Source organism: Pestalotiopsis fici (genome assembly GCF_000516985.1).
Source record: "Pestalotiopsis fici W106-1 unplaced genomic scaffold PFICI_Scf_7, whole genome shotgun sequence".
In the NCBI taxonomy this organism is placed as follows: Eukaryota; Fungi; Ascomycota; class Sordariomycetes; order Amphisphaeriales; family Sporocadaceae; genus Pestalotiopsis; species Pestalotiopsis fici.
Window position 1 is genome coordinate 3016347 of NW_006917097.1, and position 17792 is coordinate 3034138.

The 17792-nt window shown below is 50.5% G+C and overlaps 6 protein-coding genes across 6 annotated transcripts; 3 read left to right on the forward strand and 3 right to left on the reverse strand.

Annotated features, from left to right (window-relative positions):
• Positions 1-634: 634 nt before the first annotated feature.
• PFICI_10543 (uncharacterized protein) lies at positions 635-2732 on the reverse strand (the record flags this gene model as incomplete). The annotated part of the gene is made up of 5 exons (XM_007839124.1): positions 635-1044; positions 1097-1588; positions 1649-2089; positions 2155-2348; positions 2398-2732. The coding sequence occupies 5 exons, from the start codon at positions 2730-2732 to the stop codon at positions 635-637; spliced, it is 1872 nt and encodes a 623-aa protein (XP_007837315.1).
• Positions 2733-5225: 2493 nt separating this feature from the next.
• On the reverse strand, positions 5226-6387 carry PFICI_10544 (Pre-rRNA-processing protein IPI1; the record flags this gene model as incomplete). Its single annotated transcript, XM_007839125.1, has 2 exons — positions 5226-6166; positions 6267-6387. The coding sequence occupies 2 exons, from the start codon at positions 6385-6387 to the stop codon at positions 5226-5228; spliced, it is 1062 nt and encodes a 353-aa protein (XP_007837316.1).
• Positions 6388-6765: 378 nt separating this feature from the next.
• On the forward strand, positions 6766-7328 carry PFICI_10545 (uncharacterized protein; the record flags this gene model as incomplete). The annotated part of the gene is made up of 3 exons (XM_007839126.1): positions 6766-6783; positions 6845-7159; positions 7224-7328. 3 exons carry the CDS (start codon positions 6766-6768, stop codon positions 7326-7328), a joined length of 438 nt encoding a protein of 145 aa, XP_007837317.1.
• Positions 7329-10199: 2871 nt separating this feature from the next.
• PFICI_10546 (uncharacterized protein) lies at positions 10200-13082 on the forward strand (the record flags this gene model as incomplete). The annotated part of the gene is made up of 3 exons (XM_007839127.1): positions 10200-11922; positions 11983-12483; positions 12538-13082. 3 exons carry the CDS (start codon positions 10200-10202, stop codon positions 13080-13082), a joined length of 2769 nt encoding a protein of 922 aa, XP_007837318.1.
• A 400-nt stretch (positions 13083-13482) lies between these two features.
• On the reverse strand, positions 13483-14686 carry PFICI_10547 (uncharacterized protein; the record flags this gene model as incomplete). Its single annotated transcript, XM_007839128.1, has 2 exons — positions 13483-14163; positions 14219-14686. 2 exons carry the CDS (start codon positions 14684-14686, stop codon positions 13483-13485), a joined length of 1149 nt encoding a protein of 382 aa, XP_007837319.1.
• Positions 14687-15530: 844 nt separating this feature from the next.
• PFICI_10548 (Mitochondrial inner membrane magnesium transporter mrs2) lies at positions 15531-17264 on the forward strand (the record flags this gene model as incomplete). Its single annotated transcript, XM_007839129.1, has 3 exons — positions 15531-16115; positions 16181-16809; positions 16865-17264. 3 exons carry the CDS (start codon positions 15531-15533, stop codon positions 17262-17264), a joined length of 1614 nt encoding a protein of 537 aa, XP_007837320.1.
• Between the last annotated feature and the right edge of the window lie 528 nt (positions 17265-17792).

The following is a 17792-nucleotide window of genomic DNA, read 5'->3' on the forward strand; positions in this document are numbered from 1 at the left end:
GTAGTCATGGCATTGGAATTAATAAAAGAGAAAAAAAAGACATCTACTGGGTATAATATCAATAATCTGGCAGATGAATGAGATGAAGATTTTCACTCTAGGATTTGGCGATACTGGACTGTCTGGCCTGGCTCATCATCAATGATGCTGAGTTACTTTAGAGAAGTAATTACTCACCAGAAATGAGGTCATCTTATAGTCCAGCAGGTCGCAACTTACATCTACCAATATCTGATTCCCATTATCGCAAAGTCACATATTTGACTAGGTAGGCATGCCTATATGGGATACCTGCGCAAATCACGGTGAAATGGAAGTGCTGTGGCGTTTTTAAATGCCACTGGATCAGAATGTTACAAGCAAGATCTCAGTTACGGCTCGCAATCTACTTCTGCTATCTGTGAGATTGGATACCTGCCATTTAGGCCATATCGATCTGCCAACGCACATTACGCTTGCCAGTTTCACCAAACGGTCCTACTGGGAAAACAAGAACTCCACCGTACATACATGTCCTAGGACAGACTTGCAATGCAATGACCATAACTGAAAACCTGTCAACAGTAGCGAACAGATTATGGCATATGCAAGAAGCCAAACAAAACGCTCCAACACGGCAATCTATACTGGAAAATCACCAGCTAGCAGTAGCAGCGGTAGCATTGCCACCCCAGTCGCCGGCATCATTGCCAGTGGCGCCCCAGCTAGCAGAATCACCTCCATTGCTGGCGTTGTTGTCGGTACCCCAACCAGCAGAATCACCTCCATTGCTGGTGTTGTTTTCGGCACCCCAGCTGCCAGCATCACCGTCACCATTGCCAGCGCCCCAACCTCCAGTGTCCTCGCCCTCGATCTCCTCATCGGAGTCGGGCTCAAACTTCAGTTGATCAATGTCGGCGTTCTCGGGGACATACTGCTTCAGGAACTCGGGGATCTCCTGCTTAGTTTCCAAGAGGGTCTTGGTCAGCAGCTCGGCAAGGGGCTCGTCTCTCTCGGTGTAGAAGGAAAAGGCCTGGCCCTTCCGACCGGCTCGTGCGGTGCGGCCTGAAAGAAGATTAGAAGAATTCAAGCATGTGCTTTTACTGGAAAAACTTACCGATTCGATGAGTGTATTCAGTGATACCACCGTGGTCAACGCTGGGAAGGTCGTAGTTGATGACATACCCGACATTGCGAACATCAATACCTCGGGCTGTAACTCCGGTTGCAATCAAGATGGGAGTTGTGCCGTTGCGGAAAGCACGCATAGCATCCTCGCGCTCACGCTGAGTGCGATCAGCATGCATCGAGGTGCAAGGCATGTCCTTGTTGAACAAATAGTCGTCCAGCTCGTCAGCAAGACGCCTGTTGTTGACGAAGATGATCGTTCGCTTGGGTTCAAGCGAAAAAAGAAGATCGCACAGTGCCTGCTTCTTCATGGAATTGTCAACCCAGATGATTTGCTGCTCAATATTGGCATGAGTGCTGCCAACGCGTCCGACATTGATGCGAAGGTGGGAAGCGGCCAGGTGATCCTTTGCGAGCTTTCGGATCTGAGTGGGGAAAGTGGCCGAGAACAGCATATACTTGACATTACCCTCCTCCTGCTCTATCACGAAAAGTTAGTTTGTGACACGATGTACCAACAAAAGAAGAGAATAATACTTACCGCCACCGGAAAGAATCTTGTTGAACTCCTCTTCCCAATCTTGGTGGAGCATTTCGTCAGCTTCGTCAACAACCATGTACCGAACTCGGCGCAGGCTCAAGACAGAGGGACGCTCCATCATGTCGACGAGGCGGCCAGGGGAAGCTACCAGGATGTCACAGCCTCTCTGAAGCTGATAAACCTGGTCTCGCAAGGGACCACCACCATAGATCACCACGGGGCGCAACATGGTGCGGTAACAGAATTTGCGGGCCACGTTGAAAATCTGGATCGCGAGCTCACGGGCAGGACAGACAACAACGACCAGCGGCTCGGCAGTCACAGAAGTAGCAACACCGGCCTCGACCTCGACCGGGTTGGGGCGAGGAGCTGCCAACTTCTTGGCCTTTCCCATCAACTTGTTGATAATGGGAATCAAGTAGGCGGCGGTCTTGCCAGATCCTGTTACAGGTTAGTCTTGACCCTTGGTGATGGGGTAGGAAATTGCAATGCATGTATTCACTGACCAGTCTGAGCAATGGCAATGAGATCGTGTCCCATGTGGATAGCCGGAATCGAGTACTGCTGAATGGGTGTAGGGAAGGTAAATCCAGCCATCCTGATATTCTTCAACATGACGGGATGAAGACCTGCGGCGTCGAAAGACTTGATGGGGATAATGCGCTGCTCACCCTCCTGTCTGACTTCGATCTGAGTGATGCTACATTCCATTAGCAATTTCACTTGACTGTAGTGACACCATAACTTACGTGGTGAAGTCAATGACATCATTGTCAAGACTTTCCTCGCCAAAGAGGGCCTTCTCCAGCTCAGGGTGCTCAGGACCAATATCGCCCATCTCTCCATCCCAGTAGTAAACCTGGGCGTTACCATCCCAGTCTCCGGTGTCATTGGTGGCCATGGCCTGGTAGTCATAGGGAGTGGTCTTCTCCCACTCGGCAACGGGAGCATCGCGATGCTCGAAAGGCAAGGGGGGAGGAACAGGCTTGAAGTCGGCATCGTCAATACCAGCGTCGCCAGTTCCGACGCCCCAATCGCCTGTGTCGGCGTCGGCAGTGGGCTCAGGGCCCCAAGAGTCGGACATTGTGGAGATTGAGTCTGCTGTTATTGAGACTATCAGCTGACAGTTCCCACGAGGCAGAGAGGTTTGAAAAAAAAAATGGAAGATGAAGAGAAGGCACGAAGACAATTTGTTCTGAGGAAAGAACGATGAAACTCAAAACGCCAACAGTGGATCGTGGGTGAATGATACAAATTATGCTGGTATGAGCCCAATGGCGAGTTGAATGATGAGGAACAAAAACAGTTCTTCAGAGAATCAAGAAACCAGAGGAAGGAGTCCTGTGTGTAGATCTTGGGCAGTGGTGATGGTGGAATCGATGAAACGAAAGTGCGACGAAGTGCTGGGAGTCTGGGGAGTGGTAGAATTGAAACAGAAGGGAAACATACAACAACCTGTACGTGCCAGATGCAATTGAACAGTGGTGAGTAAGTGTGGCCTTGACCAGAACGTCTGCTGAAGGTGAAGATGGAAGGTGAAAGGTGAAAGGTGATGAAGCCTCGAGTAAGGCGAGAGGGAGGGGTGATGGGGAGAACTCAAGAATATTGCTACTTACCTTGATGGAAACAGAGAATGAAAACAACTATTCTCAGTAACAGATGAGGTTGATCTCAAAGTGCTGATGCTTTGGGGCGAAAGCTCCTTGAGGTTGTGTTGTGGTGGTGGGAAAAAGAAGAGAAGGCTGCCACAAATTTCCTGAGAATTTAAAGGCAAAAGAATTGCTGCTCGGGTTTCAAAATCAGCCTCAGGCAGCAGAAAAGAGCCTGGCAGAAAAAAAAAAGGCAGAACGCAAACGCAAAGCAGCCGGAATCTTCTATCTTGAAACAGTGGCCGACGTTCACAGGCTTGGATGCTGACGATGGGGGCAGTTTGATATTGGAGGTGCGTGAGGAAGCCACCCAGGTACATGGACAATCGGCTGGGCGACCAGATTGAGCATTGACCGCTGCCTAGGAAGCCAAAAAGGTACGCAACTTCCCTTCTTTATGGGTGATCAAGACTTGTTAGGGAAAGAACGATAGGGTGCCTTTAGAAAATACCTAGAAGACAGTCTGGCCAGTCATTGGGTTACTATCTGGTGCTCCGTTGGATTACTCTGCTCTAGGACAACAAGAGATTGCAGTACTGGTTTCAAACGTCTTTGATATCATTACTTTATTGCTACGCAAGCGTGGAATTATACATCTTCCAATATCGTTGCAAAAAAGCACTGTCTCAAGGCTTGATGTTGATGGAGTTCTTGCCTGTGAAGGTTGTGGGGATTATACCTGGGTCTTACTTTGGCTTCACAAGGCTGATTTGAAACATAGGTACATAATTCAACTAGTAGAAACAAACAGCAGCTAGGTGTTGGATTGGGACACGTTCTTTGAAAACCTTATGTTTAGAAACGGGAACCTGCAGGTCCCTTTGGGTCAAGCTCGTCCGTCTATGCTGCCTCGAGTCTTGATGACGTTTGTACTTTGGAGACTGTGTATGGAGAAGTTGTTTGACTGGGCAATGTCTGATAGGCAGCAAGGCATCTTTTCTCTAAAATCGAATTATGAATTCAACTTGAAGCAATGTTTACAATTTCCAGATGTACATTGCAAGCTGAGAGCCTTTCACGGACACATCAATATCAATATATTACTTCTAAGTATGTTGTGCTGTGTATACTGCTTTACGCTCTGCCCTGTTCAATCCTTCTTCTCAGAGCAGAGCAACTCAACATCAATAAGAAGGTTGGGTGGGTACTTTGGTTTGAAGGTCGTTGGAAACGTTGCTGTGCAGCATCTTCGGCAGGCCACTTGCATACATGTTTAACAGCACATGCATGATCGTCCAACACGTTTCTGTCCTATAAAGTGAACTGTAATGTTGCAGCGCTAAAAATTACTCCGTGGCATGCAGTCATAAGGTGACTTGTGTAAGAGGTTTCTACTATAATGACCCACAGTTCAATGTTGGCCGGATTGCCTGAATGCATTCCTAGGCGATAGATGGTGTACTGACAGTGCTGGAACGCCCCAATAGATACTAAGAGAAACGGTCACTTTATTTGCCATAAGTAACGCTGGAGCGATTTCCTCCTTCGTAACAAAGCCGAATTGTGAAGATTCATCGTATCTGGCAAAATATGAGCAGCATCTGCGGGTTCTAATTATGCTTGACCGATGCTCAACTGCCCCTAGTCTCTTTGCACTTGTAATGACAGTATGTCAAGTTCCACAAATCAGGAACCATGATTTTGCATCTGCAGAGGTGCAAGTATGATGTGTCTGCCACTGATCAGGGACAAACAGCCAAACCTTTGCTCTGGCCTTCGCGTGGAAGAGAGAAATTGAAATTTAGACTTTCATCAATCATTGGTAGCGACGATAATTGGTGATCTTCACATGATATTATTTGAGTATAGTGCCCCAAAATTATCAGATCGGAAAATGTAGTTGAAGGCGAGTTACGCAATCAGGGTATCTTGATACAAATGAACGACCTACTCTTGTCTCTATCCAGTCTAATTTCTGTATAATGAAATCACATGAGGTAGCCTTCCCAGAGCCCCTTGTTTTCATCATAGCGTTTCGTATCCTCGTAATCGCCCATGCCGTCCTTGAGCGCCTTGTCCAGCTGCGCCGCCGAGCGCCCAGCCATGCCGCCCTCCTTCTTGGCCTCCTCGACGCCCTTGCGAAAGGCCTCGTAAAAGTCTCGGTAAAAGACGGCCTGACGGTCCTCGCGGTCGCGGTACATGCGCCCGTCCTCGTCCCGCGGTGCCGCAAAGAGGCCAAGATATCCATAAGGGTCCGGCGTCGTGGGCAGATGGCTAAAATTCCGGAACCACTGTCCCGCGTCCCAGGGTACGGGTTCGGGTCGCTTGAAGCCGCATTCCAGGAACTTGGCCACGACGCTCATTTGTCGCGGGTAGGAGGCGCCGTACTTTTTGGCACCGAATGTCGTCCGAGGAGCTGATGTCCAGCCTCCTTTTCCAGGCGTCGGACCGGTCGTTTTTGGCTTGATGTAAGTGGTCCAGCCCAGAATCGAAGTGAAATCCTTTAGGGGTTTGACCCAGCATCCGGCACTCTCAACAACCTGATCGCCGGCCACTTCCAGCAGCCACTCGAGGTAATTGAGTCCATCGTCCTTGATCTCCTGCGATATATGTGTCATGGCTCCTCGAATGTACCGCATGATCTTTTCGACTTCAGACCGGATTTCGGGGGCAGGTATGGCTCGCAGTAGCTTAATGAGCTGGTTGCGCACCGAGCCAGTGGCGTCTGTCATAAGAGGAAGCAGCTTTGAGAGCAAGGTCGGTGTGCCGACAGGGTTGAATGGAGGAGTCGTCGAGAGCTGTCCCGTGAGGTACGCTAGCGCATCGCGACGTTGACTATCCGTCCTCGAGGTGAGGAGGGACAGATGGTGCTTGAATCGTTCGAGCACATCGGGCGCATCTTCCTTGAGCTGCTCATGTAGAACAATGGCTTTTGGTTGTCAGTGTACGATCGATATTAAGGCGAATATTGCGTGCCCGAGACCATGTTGGCTCAACGTAGAACGGCACTTGTGGGATGATATACTCACATTTGGATTTGAAACTCGTGTCGGTAAAGTTGGATGGCTTTGCTTTGGTCTTGCCAACTTTCAACTTGGGCTTCTGAAAGTCCTTTTGCTTCTCCTTCTTCTTCTTTGTGCTGGACCCCATCTTGACCCGATCATCGCTGGCGAGATGAGCAAGTCTCCAAGATCGAAGCAAGCAGAGACTCCAGTCAAGCACTCGTCCAGTACATAACAGTCCTCTCTCTGGCGGCGGGCAGTCGATTCTCAAAAATTCCTTATCGCTGATAAGCACATGCCGGGTGCTATATTAGCGCCCCGGCCGAATCGGGACTCCACAGGGAAGCTTTCAGTGGAAACATTGGCCGCTGATCCCCGGAATGTGGCTCAAGCTCCCCTGAAAGTCAACAAAGTGCCCCGCGATGCGCTGGAACAACGCACCTGCGTAAGTCCTTGTTCAGCCCAAAGACCGCAGACGAACGGTTTTCTTTGCCCAACAACCTTGAAAGTCACCAAAACCACCAAGATGGCAGATAAGACACTGGTAGGCAGATATCTTTATGGAGAAGGCTTGGGCATGACTAGTCACTAACGTCCCTCTTCAGTCACCAAACGGAATCGACTCCGTGGATGAAGCCCTCGAGCGGCTGTCGAGGAAACCCGGTGTCAAGGGCTGGCTCATGCTAGACCGCTCAAGCGGCGCAATACTCAAGACCAACGGGCAGATATCTACGATTCGACCGGCCAAGTCGAGCAACACCGATACGTCACTGCCCACACCCACGGGCGGTTCGTTCTCGGCCGATGTTGCGAGCCCCACTGAAGGCGACAATGAGACGCAGGCAGCACAGGAGTTGGGAAGCATGGTTTGGGCATTTCTGAGCACAGCCGGCAGCCTAGTACAAGAGATTGATACAGAGGTATGTCTTCGCGCAACCCCGGGCGCCGTCGGGCAGGGAAATGCTAACTTGTGTACGATTCAAGGACGAACTCAAGTTATTGCGGTTGCGGACAAAAAAGCAGGAACTTGTCGTCGTACCCGAGACCAAATATATACTGGTTGTCATACATGATACACCGCCGGCATGAAAGCATACAGATGTTCTAGGATTAAAGAGATACTACGACTTTTGTCCATGGAGAGACATCATTTGTCGTGGGCTGCATCTGTACCAAATATTGCCCGACAGCTGCTAAGGCGCTCAGTTTCGGCATATTGAGTCCGGGGACTTTTTGGCGGCAATGATGAGCTTGGCGATTTCTCCTTCGTCGCCGGGAGTCAAGGCGTTTTGGGAGTTTGCTTAGTATGTGGCATGATACCCTGGAAGGCGAAATGTAGGAAGCATCGTATGAACTACATTGCAAATAGCAAATAGCTAGGCATCCCGTACTAGATTAATCTATTCTTCTTTCAAGGGCCATTTGTTGGCAGGCCAGTGTCTTGTCAAACTCGTACGAGTAATCAATAGATATGCGCCAATCAGTCTGTCTCTATCGCAGGTGTACGCATTGGTTGTATTCGAAGTTGATCGTGCCAAGAAAATGAAATTGGACAAACAATGCACCACCGTATTGCAGCATCGTATAACAAAAGCTACATAGATATAGAAAAACAACTTCATCAGTCCGCAAATAGATGAAAGTTAGATAAGTGGGCCTGGCATAGAGTACAGTACCGTTTCTTGACTGGTATTGCACATTTCAACGTCTTTTGCCGCAGGACAAAGTTTCCGGAAACGCCACAATTTTGTGATGAGCCGAGATGAAGTGAATCAACAGTCTCAAGCGTGTATAATTGCATTTGCCACACCGATTTCTGCAGAAATGCCAAGTCCCAGCTGGGATTGTTTCTTCTGCGAGCTAATGCAGGCGAGCCGCGAGAAAAACCTGTTCTTTGGGCTGCTCCATCTTCCCGGGTGGGAACACATTGGATCTACTATGTAGAAGACACACCGATCTTGAGCACGCGAGTTGGCGAGTTACGTGGGACCCGACGTGATGAGTGACAAAAGGCTTATACGGTAGTTGGAGCTGGGTATAATGGGAAACATCTTAAGCTGCTAAAATACAGGTGGAAAATATATTTGTGCTTGAATTAGGTGCCGGGTCATATTCCTTAGCCATGTTAGTTCTGACCGACAGTGCTTCAGACTGTAGCGGCATCTCACCATACATCAGCCGCGGGGGGCACCGTGGTAATCTATTGGCGATACGCCGGGAAAAGCTGAACCAGGGCATTATAAGAGAAACGTCGATTTGCAAGCCAGCTAAATGATCTGAAACGCATCGAGCCACAAGCCACCTGGCAGATGGCTTACTCGTGAGTGGCCCAGTGAATCTATACGATCCTCCACCTATGACGAAAAGGGGGGTGGACGCGAGATAAACCAAGCAGGTGAACTTGCGGTGCAGCACAAGCAAGCAAGCAAGCCGCCCTTCTACGCGAGCTCGATCATAATGGTAATCACTGGATCGATACACGTAGCCCAGAGGATGAAATATGCACCACGTATAACCTGGCAGGTAATAGCAAAGCTGATGAGGGTGCGCGGGGATTGCAAACCTGCTTTTTCCCCCCTCTGAACGATTGGGCTTGCTTTGGTCGTGCTAGGTGGGCTTGCTTGTTGAATACCATCCACTCCAGGATTGATTCAATTGACGTTGCTGCCCCTACAGTAGACAAAATGGATGAACTCGTCCTATCTTGAATCCTCAGATCTGAAGGTGGTTAATACCAGCTTGGGTGGAAAAATATAGGAAAGTTTCCTAGCAATTTATCCCACCTCTTGAGGGCATTGAAGGTCAGTGGTGGCACCGTGGAATTGCAAGAGGACCTTGTTTTGGCCAGTATACTACTGCAGTCTTTGGGTTGTTCATCCTCTGCTTTTATATTTCTCTATTCTATTTTGACTTTGGCCCCTCGAGGCGGACCGTACCTTCGGCGTCACGAAAGCTGCAAGTGCCGTTGCATCAGGTCGTCCCTACTCGGCCTGGTTGGCGAATAGGCAGTGAAAAGGTTGGACGTTTTTGGAGGATGCGGAGAATATGCCGTTGCTCTCAGGATGGAAACGGTCAGCCCGAGAGCTCATCTCGGGACCAACAAGAAACGGGGCTGCAACTGCAAATACAACTGCGACGACGACGACGACAACAACTGACGAGACTGAGGCGAAAAAACGTGACAAATCGTCGAACCGGCAGTCTGCGGGCGTTTTGCTGAAGGATCTAATTCGCAAGGCGAAGCATCCGCTCATTAACACGACATCGTCTCCATCCGCGGACACCGCCCCTAGGCCTTCAATCGCCGAAGGCGCGAGTAAGGCCGCGACTAAGTCGGTGAGTGCAACTTCAGATCCATCAAGCTCCTCCTCGCTTTCTCCCCTAGGTTTGAATTCAGCTGCCGGACATCTGCGGGCTCGTCTCATGCAGCTGGTTGCTCCAACTCCAGTGAGGGGACGAGCCGTCTGATGATCTCGAACGATTTGCTGCGGAAAAAACTCAATTGCTTTCTTTGTTTTTCTTGTTGTTCTTGTTATTTTTATTCATCTCCCTACTCTTCTGCCAAAGTGGGGTGGGAAGCTGTTAGCGACTCTCGATTCCCATTTTCTCGCGGGTACGCACGTGTTATATACTCGGACTACTCGGTACCTAGCTGCTCTTTTTCATCCTTTTGGGTTTGGAACGATTTTCGAGCGTCTAGCTACCTCAGTTACTACATGCTCTATTGGGATCAATAGTAGAATTCGAATACCATACTGACTACCAGGCCCGTTGGCCCCTCTTGATTGTTAGCAGTCCTCGAGCTCTACAATACCCGTTTCAGGAACAACCACCACCACTCCGTCCAGGCGACCCACTGTCGTCGGCTCAAACAAACCTCTGCCGTCTCCGCCTCTTCCTGGATCGGTAGACGCATCCGATGGAATTGCCAAGAAGCCCGTCTTGAAGCTGGAACGCATCATGGCGACTCTAACCAATGCCGAGATCGAGAAGCTGTTCTCGGGCGCGCCCCAGTATTTTGCCCGGTCTCAGGGTACTGGCACCGGTGCCCCGCATCCGTCCGTGGCTTTCCCCTGGGACGAGGACCTGCGCATCCGGGACCTGACTGATCACACCCAGATTGAAGACGATGCATGGGGCAGCATTACCACCGTTCCGCGGCTCATCCAGCGCGATCCGCTGTCGGCAACTACGCCCTCTGGAAGGAAGCGGCCCCATTTCAAGGTCAAGGCCCAGGAACGGCCAAACATGCTCAGCATGCAGGGCCTTGAAAAGGGCACCATGGGCTATCAGGCTGCTCTGGAGCTGTCTGTTGCCGATGCCCTCCAAGAGGAGCAGTATGGCTTTGATAGCATTGGCTCCAAATCCACCGTTGTTGTTCAACAGCGCCAGCGGCTTATAACATCGAAAGACGGGCTTCGCCACATGGAGGAGGCCGCTGTCATGGAACAATTGCTGCAATGCGAGGAAAGATATCAAGGTACCAACCCAGAAAGGTCATGCAGTGCTCACGACCTCTACCATGACCTGTTCTCCAAGGTTTTGTACCCGCCAACCAAGGTTATTGATCGAAACGACCCCTATAGTCTTCCAGTGCAGATACACGCGCTAGTCAAGGTCTTGGCAGCCCCCAATGCCTGGATTGACTTCTCGAGGGTGGAATGGCGCATTCGATTGGGTCAGATACTCTGGGGCTTTCCCATGGATGATGAGCTGGAAGACGGTTCATCGATCAACGAAGGCCTTCATGATCAGGATAGAAGTGAGGAACGATACTGGTTGCTGCTGCAGGTTATGCTTGCATGCGAGCTGCTGTTGCGTCTCGATGCGATCACGGAGGGTGATGAGTTTGGCGGCGGCAACTTGAAAGCATCTGAAATACACAAGTTTGAAAAGGAAGCAAACTTGTCAGTGAGGTGGTCATTACTTCTCGCCCGAACCTGGCTCGAGAATATCACCATTAACAAGACAGATGCGCCAACTTCAGGAACGGCTACTCCGAAAGGATGGCTGACTTCTCTGACAAGCAAAATGACTTTGAAACACGACCATTTGCATGGTTTTCATCATGCCGACCATGGTCACCATAGACGCTCACTTAGTCATGTGGAGCACCACTACACGATTCAGGGCCGCTTCATCGAACGACAAATTTTTGGCTTGACACAATTCGCTCGCAAGCTTCGATGGCCTGACATTGAGTCGTATCTTACGCGTGTATCTATAAACACGCCCGTCATTGCCCAAGCAACCCCGATCAACTCCCCTTTGCCAACAAGCGACACCCAGCGGTCATCATACTTTGGAGACAGCAAGAGATCAGGCGAGCTTGAAAGAAAGCCGTCGAGGAGACGCAAGATTGGCGCAGCATTGCATTTCGCTGGATGGCTGTCGAAGTCTTATGTTTCTGGCTTGGTACTTCCTGGAGAAGCACTTTCCCATTTTCTAATGTCAACGTTGCTCGAGAACGACCAAGAAGCCATGGCCAGACTGGGACCCATGGCAAACCTTTGCGGCGGGTTTGTTTATGGTGAAAAGAGCTTTTGGAGTACTGCGTGCATAGTCGGGCGGGTTTTGGCTGCTGGCAGAGGCTCTGCCGAGTGCATGGGCTGGATCTCATCCGACGTACTCCCCGAGGGCCTCTCCGATGGCTGGCTTAACATTGACGTGGATGAAGTGCCCGGTAAGTTCCCTTGAGTATAGTCTGTCTTGTCAAGCTATGGTTGGACTAACATTTTGAAAGAGGACATTGCCAAGACTGGCAAGAAGGCACGCCTTTGGGGCAAACTTGCTATTGAGCGCGAGTCGGATGTATTGGGGGATGCCGATTTCTCAAACGTTCTGCCGGCCGACTTTATTGTCCCTTACGAGAACAACCACGCTGAACCACCCCCGGCCAACATAAGAATCAGTCTCAAGTCTCTAGATTTGAATGCGCAAGTGGACAGTATCCAGTCGACTCCAGTCTTTGAGGACATGACGCCATTTTCTGAGCACTCTCAGACTTCCGAAATTCGCACGTACCCAGCTTCTTTGGCGTTTTCAATGACACACGACGGTCTTGATGGCGAGCATGAAATGGAGTACTCCCTTGCAAGAGATGTATACTTTGTCACCGCGCACCCTTGTGCGCCCTCGAGTTATGTCAAATACTTCAAATCACCGTCGAGCCCCACGATTCAGCAAATCGATCTTCAGAATCAAGACTGGAATGCCAGGGCTACCGCGCCAGCCAATATCACAGGTACGTATCTCATCCTCAGGTTCATCGAATCACGAATACTAACCGTCTATCTAGGACACCCACTGCATAAATATTATACTTACAAGGCAATTCACTTTGTCGACTTGATCAACCGACCCGAAGCAACACTTGAGGAGCTTCTCGGCATTGACTCGACCTCTACCAATAATCTAACGGCCGCAACTTCAAAGGGACCTCGAGTTCTGGTGGTTGATTGTATCACGGGCGTTGCTCCGCCTCCCTCGCCCGAAATGGCGAGCCTGTCTCGAATGAGCTCCATATCATCATCTTTTGGTCTCGAGCCTACCGTCACACAACTCCAACTGCCAACGCCACCACGAGAAACAGTCGAGAGACCAAACACAACGGCATCTGCAGGCAACAGGGTCTCTAGAATTGATCCACCCAGCCCCGACTCAAAAATGAGGCTGCCCACTCGCAGGAGGCAATTCGGATCCGATCTGGAGATTCTTGTGCGAGCTCTGTGCGCTGAAAGAGGCTGGAATGCGCTCATCAGTCGCCGTCGCAGAGGTTGCTTGGCTTGTGCCATTCGAGAAGCCGGAGCGTTGGGCTGGAAGGTCATTATCCGCGTCGAATGATGTATCTGATCCATCCTACAGGGACAGGATCTTCTTTTCTATCATGTATTTTCTTCGTTACGTTTTCCATTGCATACGAGGTCTGGGCCATGACATGCTCATGCCGGGAGTCGCGGGATCAAAATAAATAGACGGAACAAGGCGGGACAAAGCAAAAAAACGGCCTGGCATGTATATCAACAGCGCATCTCATGTTCAAACGATAGATACCCTTCTCCGGTTTTAATAATACTCCATACTTCACAGATTGTCTTGTTCCACGTTGTGTTGTATTTTATTTAATTGGCTTTTTATCAAGGTAGGAGGAGGAATATGATTAGCCGACGAGACCACGCAGCTAGACTTGCGCTTCTGATCCCAGCGAAACACTCCAATCGGTCTGTCTCGGGATTTAAGGGTCTCATGTATCTGCCGTTGGGGCAGAATATCTCTGGACTAGCATGCGAGCGACACAAGCATATCTACTGTACACTTCGCGTTGTTGACTCGACCACAGTTCCCGTTCCTTATCATGCAACTTGTCAAGCTCGGCGCTTGCGATATGCGCCGGCCAGTGATCGCCGGCGAGGGTCAGCAAAAGCCGTATAACGAGAAGATTAACATGGTCGTCTCCCGTGCTCTTCATGGCGTTGTGGTAGCCTTCGAGCGTAGTCTCCCAGGTCTGGTCGGAAGAGAGACGTGCGCCAGCCCGGACGAGCCAAAATAGCTTTCGCATGGCGGCATCATCCCACGACGGCCCGGTGAGCAGGCCATCGGGGATCTGGGTCTCGCGGTGGACTTCGATCCAGCTCCACTCGTCGTCGAGTGCCGGGAGGGGATCGCCGCGTTCGGCCTGCGCGGCAAAGGCGGCGTAGTCGTGCTCAAAGTATCGACTGGCCGAGGTGAAGCTCCCGATACCTCCAGCGTCCGCTTCATCTTCTTCCGGCAGCTGGTCTTGGGAATCAGCATCGAAAGTGGAAGGGGGGTCGCCCCAGAGCTTTTGGTGCTGGTAGAATCTGTCTCTAGCATATTTCTGTGCCCAGGAGTCCACGCAGCTCAGGATGAAGGATATGTCGACCCAAGAGTACTGCAAAAGAGCAGACTAGATCTTCTGTTAGATGCAAATGAAACCATAGCCATGACAAGGAGATGCTTACTTGGAACTCTGGATTCCCACCAAACCGTGCCACGTCCTGCTGCCAGTCGTGATAGCTGGCGACCCGGAGATGATTTGTCCTGACCACTCCGAACCAAACGTCCCAGGTTGGACCAAAAGCCTGCAAAAAAGTTTCGCGCCTCGTTGACGGGCTCGACAAGAGTTGTCCGACACGCGGGCCGGATCGAGCAAAGTTGATGTTTTCGCTCATCCAAAAGATACGTTCCACGATTTCGAGGGGTAGCTCCCTCTCCAGATACGAGGCCTTGGGCCGTTTTGCCACTTTTTGCCTCTTCTTTTTCTTCATGTCACTACTCGTGCTTTCCCGCGACCTGCCACGGCGCTTGCTGCTGTTGCTACCGCTGTCCTTGCGGTGACGACGAGATGCTGCTGATCCTACGTCAAAGACTATGGGCGGCGCACCCTTGCGACGGCGCTTGCCGGGGATCCTGATGGGTGTCAACTCCATCCTGGCGACGAATACAGCGACAACGACGACGACGACGACGACGACGATGGTGTCTTTATGCGATGCCAAGGTCTTGGGATAGCCATTAGTGCTGTGGAAGAAGCACCGTCGAGTACCACGTTGCTCCCCCGGCCTGGTTTCTGACCTGGCTGTCGATGACCGGCATCATATAAAAAGCAAATGGAAGTCAAAACGCGATTCAACGTTGGTTGGAATGCGACTACAAACGACTATGAGAAAGAATGAATTTAATGGGGTCCACTTTAGCAAGCATCAGTGGTGGGCGCCGAATACTCTAGGTTAGTTACCTATTCCATACTTGGGTACCTAGGTAGTTAGGATAAGTCAATTCGGTACCTGCGTTTAATCTTGTTACTTTTTTCTAAATGTTACTCGATAGGATTAAGTAGAGCATCATTACCTTGACATTGATCTTGACTCTCTAGATATAGATATGACCCGCCAGCCAATGGGTATACTACATTACTTCAGCGCATGTTCACTATGTGATTGGCTCTGTCCTCTGCTGTTCCCGTGTCTCAGTGGGTCCCACACCTGCAGTTAGCACTGAGCTCTTCACAGTTGTTGGCCGCAAAGTTTTAGCGCAAGCCGCAAAGGGGAGGCCGCCGCTTAGCTTTGGGCGTTCTGGACTTGGGAAATTTTTTGGGACGGGTTTTCTTTGAGAATAGTATGTGACGACATAACGCAAGTGTCGCTAAGAGCTTCAAACCAAAAACATTTCAACAACAAAAAGTGGTCGCCGATGTGAAGCCACGCAAAATCCCTTTGGAAACCTCCCCACCCAGATTCACTCGGGATCAATTCGCTGCTCAGAAACCACACAATGGTGTCGGCACGTCCACCGGTGCCGTCGATAGGACTGCTCCGGTTCCTGCGCTCTCAGTCCGAGAACCTGAGCTTCTTCAGCCCGAACCAGGCACACTGCCTCAACCAGGCAGCCTCGCGCAGAGCCCTTTGTCCGGCCAGGAGACAGCTCAACACGGCCACACGGGTCAGCGTTGACTCTCATCCCGACACGCAGCAGCTGCAATCCTCTGTGCTCGACATTCAGCGACTCTTCACGGCGCGTTCTGCTGCCAAGGACTCGAGATCGCTCCGAAACAGGCGCCCTGCCACGTTTTTGCCCGCCGCTGGAGGAGCGCGATACAACTCCTCCAATGACTCTTGTACGCCAACACTGAAAGAGAGGCTGTGGGGCCCGAGGACGAGGAAGCTGCCGAACGCGCTGAAGCCCGACGACCTGCCCGAGCACAACGAGGATGGCGATACCAACTCCATGTTCAATACGAGGAGACAGCGCGCGCAGCAGGCCGCGCTCGAGCCGCGACTGCGCTGTACCGAGGTGGACGAGAATGGAAATGCTATATTGGTCGACGGCGAGTTCAAGAAGACGGAGCTAATTGCCAGAGTAAGGGAAAACCTTGGAACCCCCCACACTCGGTTTGATATACTGGCTGACACGGGTGCACATAGTTTGGGCTCCAACCTCGTGATCTCCGAAAGATTGATTCGTCCAATCTTCCTCACATTCTAGTCCGCGAACGCGCCATTCTGCTCAACCTGCTGCATCTGAGGGTTCTCATCAACCACAACAGAGTTCTGCTCTTTGATGTGTACGGTTCTCGAAGCTCCCATGCGCAATCCTCGTTCATGTATGAGCTGCAACACCGGCTCAAGCAGCAGACAGTCGGAAGTGGACCGGCTGTTCCTTATGAGTTCCGCGCTCTTGAAGTGGTCCTTCAGTCTGTGACACAGGAGCTCGAGGCAGATTTTGAAACCGTCCGCAACCCCGTGATCCGCATTCTCAGTGAGCTGGAAGACGATATCGACCGCCACAAACTACGCATTCTCCTGGTCCTCTCAAAGAGAGTCAATACCTTTGAGCAGAAGGCTCGCCTGGTGCGCAGTGCCATCGAGGATCTCCTCGAGGCTGACGATGATCTGGCCTCAATGTATCTGACTGAAAAAACTCATGACATTACCCGGGCTCCGGATGATCATACCGAGGTGGAGATGTTGCTCGAGTCTTACCACAAGTTTTGCGACGAAGTTGTCGAGGAAGCTGGAAACTTGGTCTCGGGTATTCGAAACACTGAGGAAATGTAGGTGCTCAGAGTACACATTTGAGAAGATGATGAATGCTGACACTATTTGCAGTCTTCGGGCGATTCTGGACGCCAACCGAAATGCCCTCATGCTCTTGGATCTGAAATTCAGTATCGGCACTCTAGGTCTTGCCATGGGTACCTTCATTGCCGGTTTGTATGGTGCGAACCTCGAGAACTTTATTGAAGAGACCAATTGGGGCTTTGGTGCCGTGACCGGAGTTTCCATCATCTTGTCCATCTGGGTCTGTATCTACGGCTTGAAGAAACTACACCGGGTCCAGCGAGTCAAGATGCAGAGTGATGAAAAGGTCAACCTGGAAAAGGGATACTCGTGGTTCCAGGACGAAGGCCACGCCGGACTTCTCGATCCCCGCAGCCGTGAAAAGCTCCGCCGCATCAACCAGATGAAGCTGAACACCGTCACCAAGAAGAGATGGTGGGAGATATAATGTCAGAGGACCTGCCTTGAAAGAGACGAGGCTTGGATGATTTTCGCACAGCATTTCTCAAAGGCGTTGTCTGTTTTTTCTCAAGCAGCTTTTTTTCTTTTTCTTCTTGCGTTTGGATTCGTCGTTTGTTTCTAAAACGACGAAGTGTAACATTTGAATTCGGGATTAGAGTTTGGCGGTTACGGTATCTCTCGCCTCTGTATGAAGATGATTGTGATCATAAAAAGATATACCCCCTCATCGAACATAGACTCCACCTCGCTCAATAATGAGAAAAATACACTATTGCATAGACACACTTTAATGCCATTACAAGTCCGCAAAAGCACTTGAAACGCAGATTCGTGGCCATGTACCTTGACAGCTTACCACGGTCCTGTAGTATGTATGTCTTGAGACTTTCCGACTTTCCGGAAGTAAGTATTCGTCTCCTCTGTTATACTTTGTTAGACCGTTCTATTTTGTTAGACTTTCCAGCAAGACATTGTCGCTGCCAAGTCAAACTATAGTCCATCCTATCAAGGTACT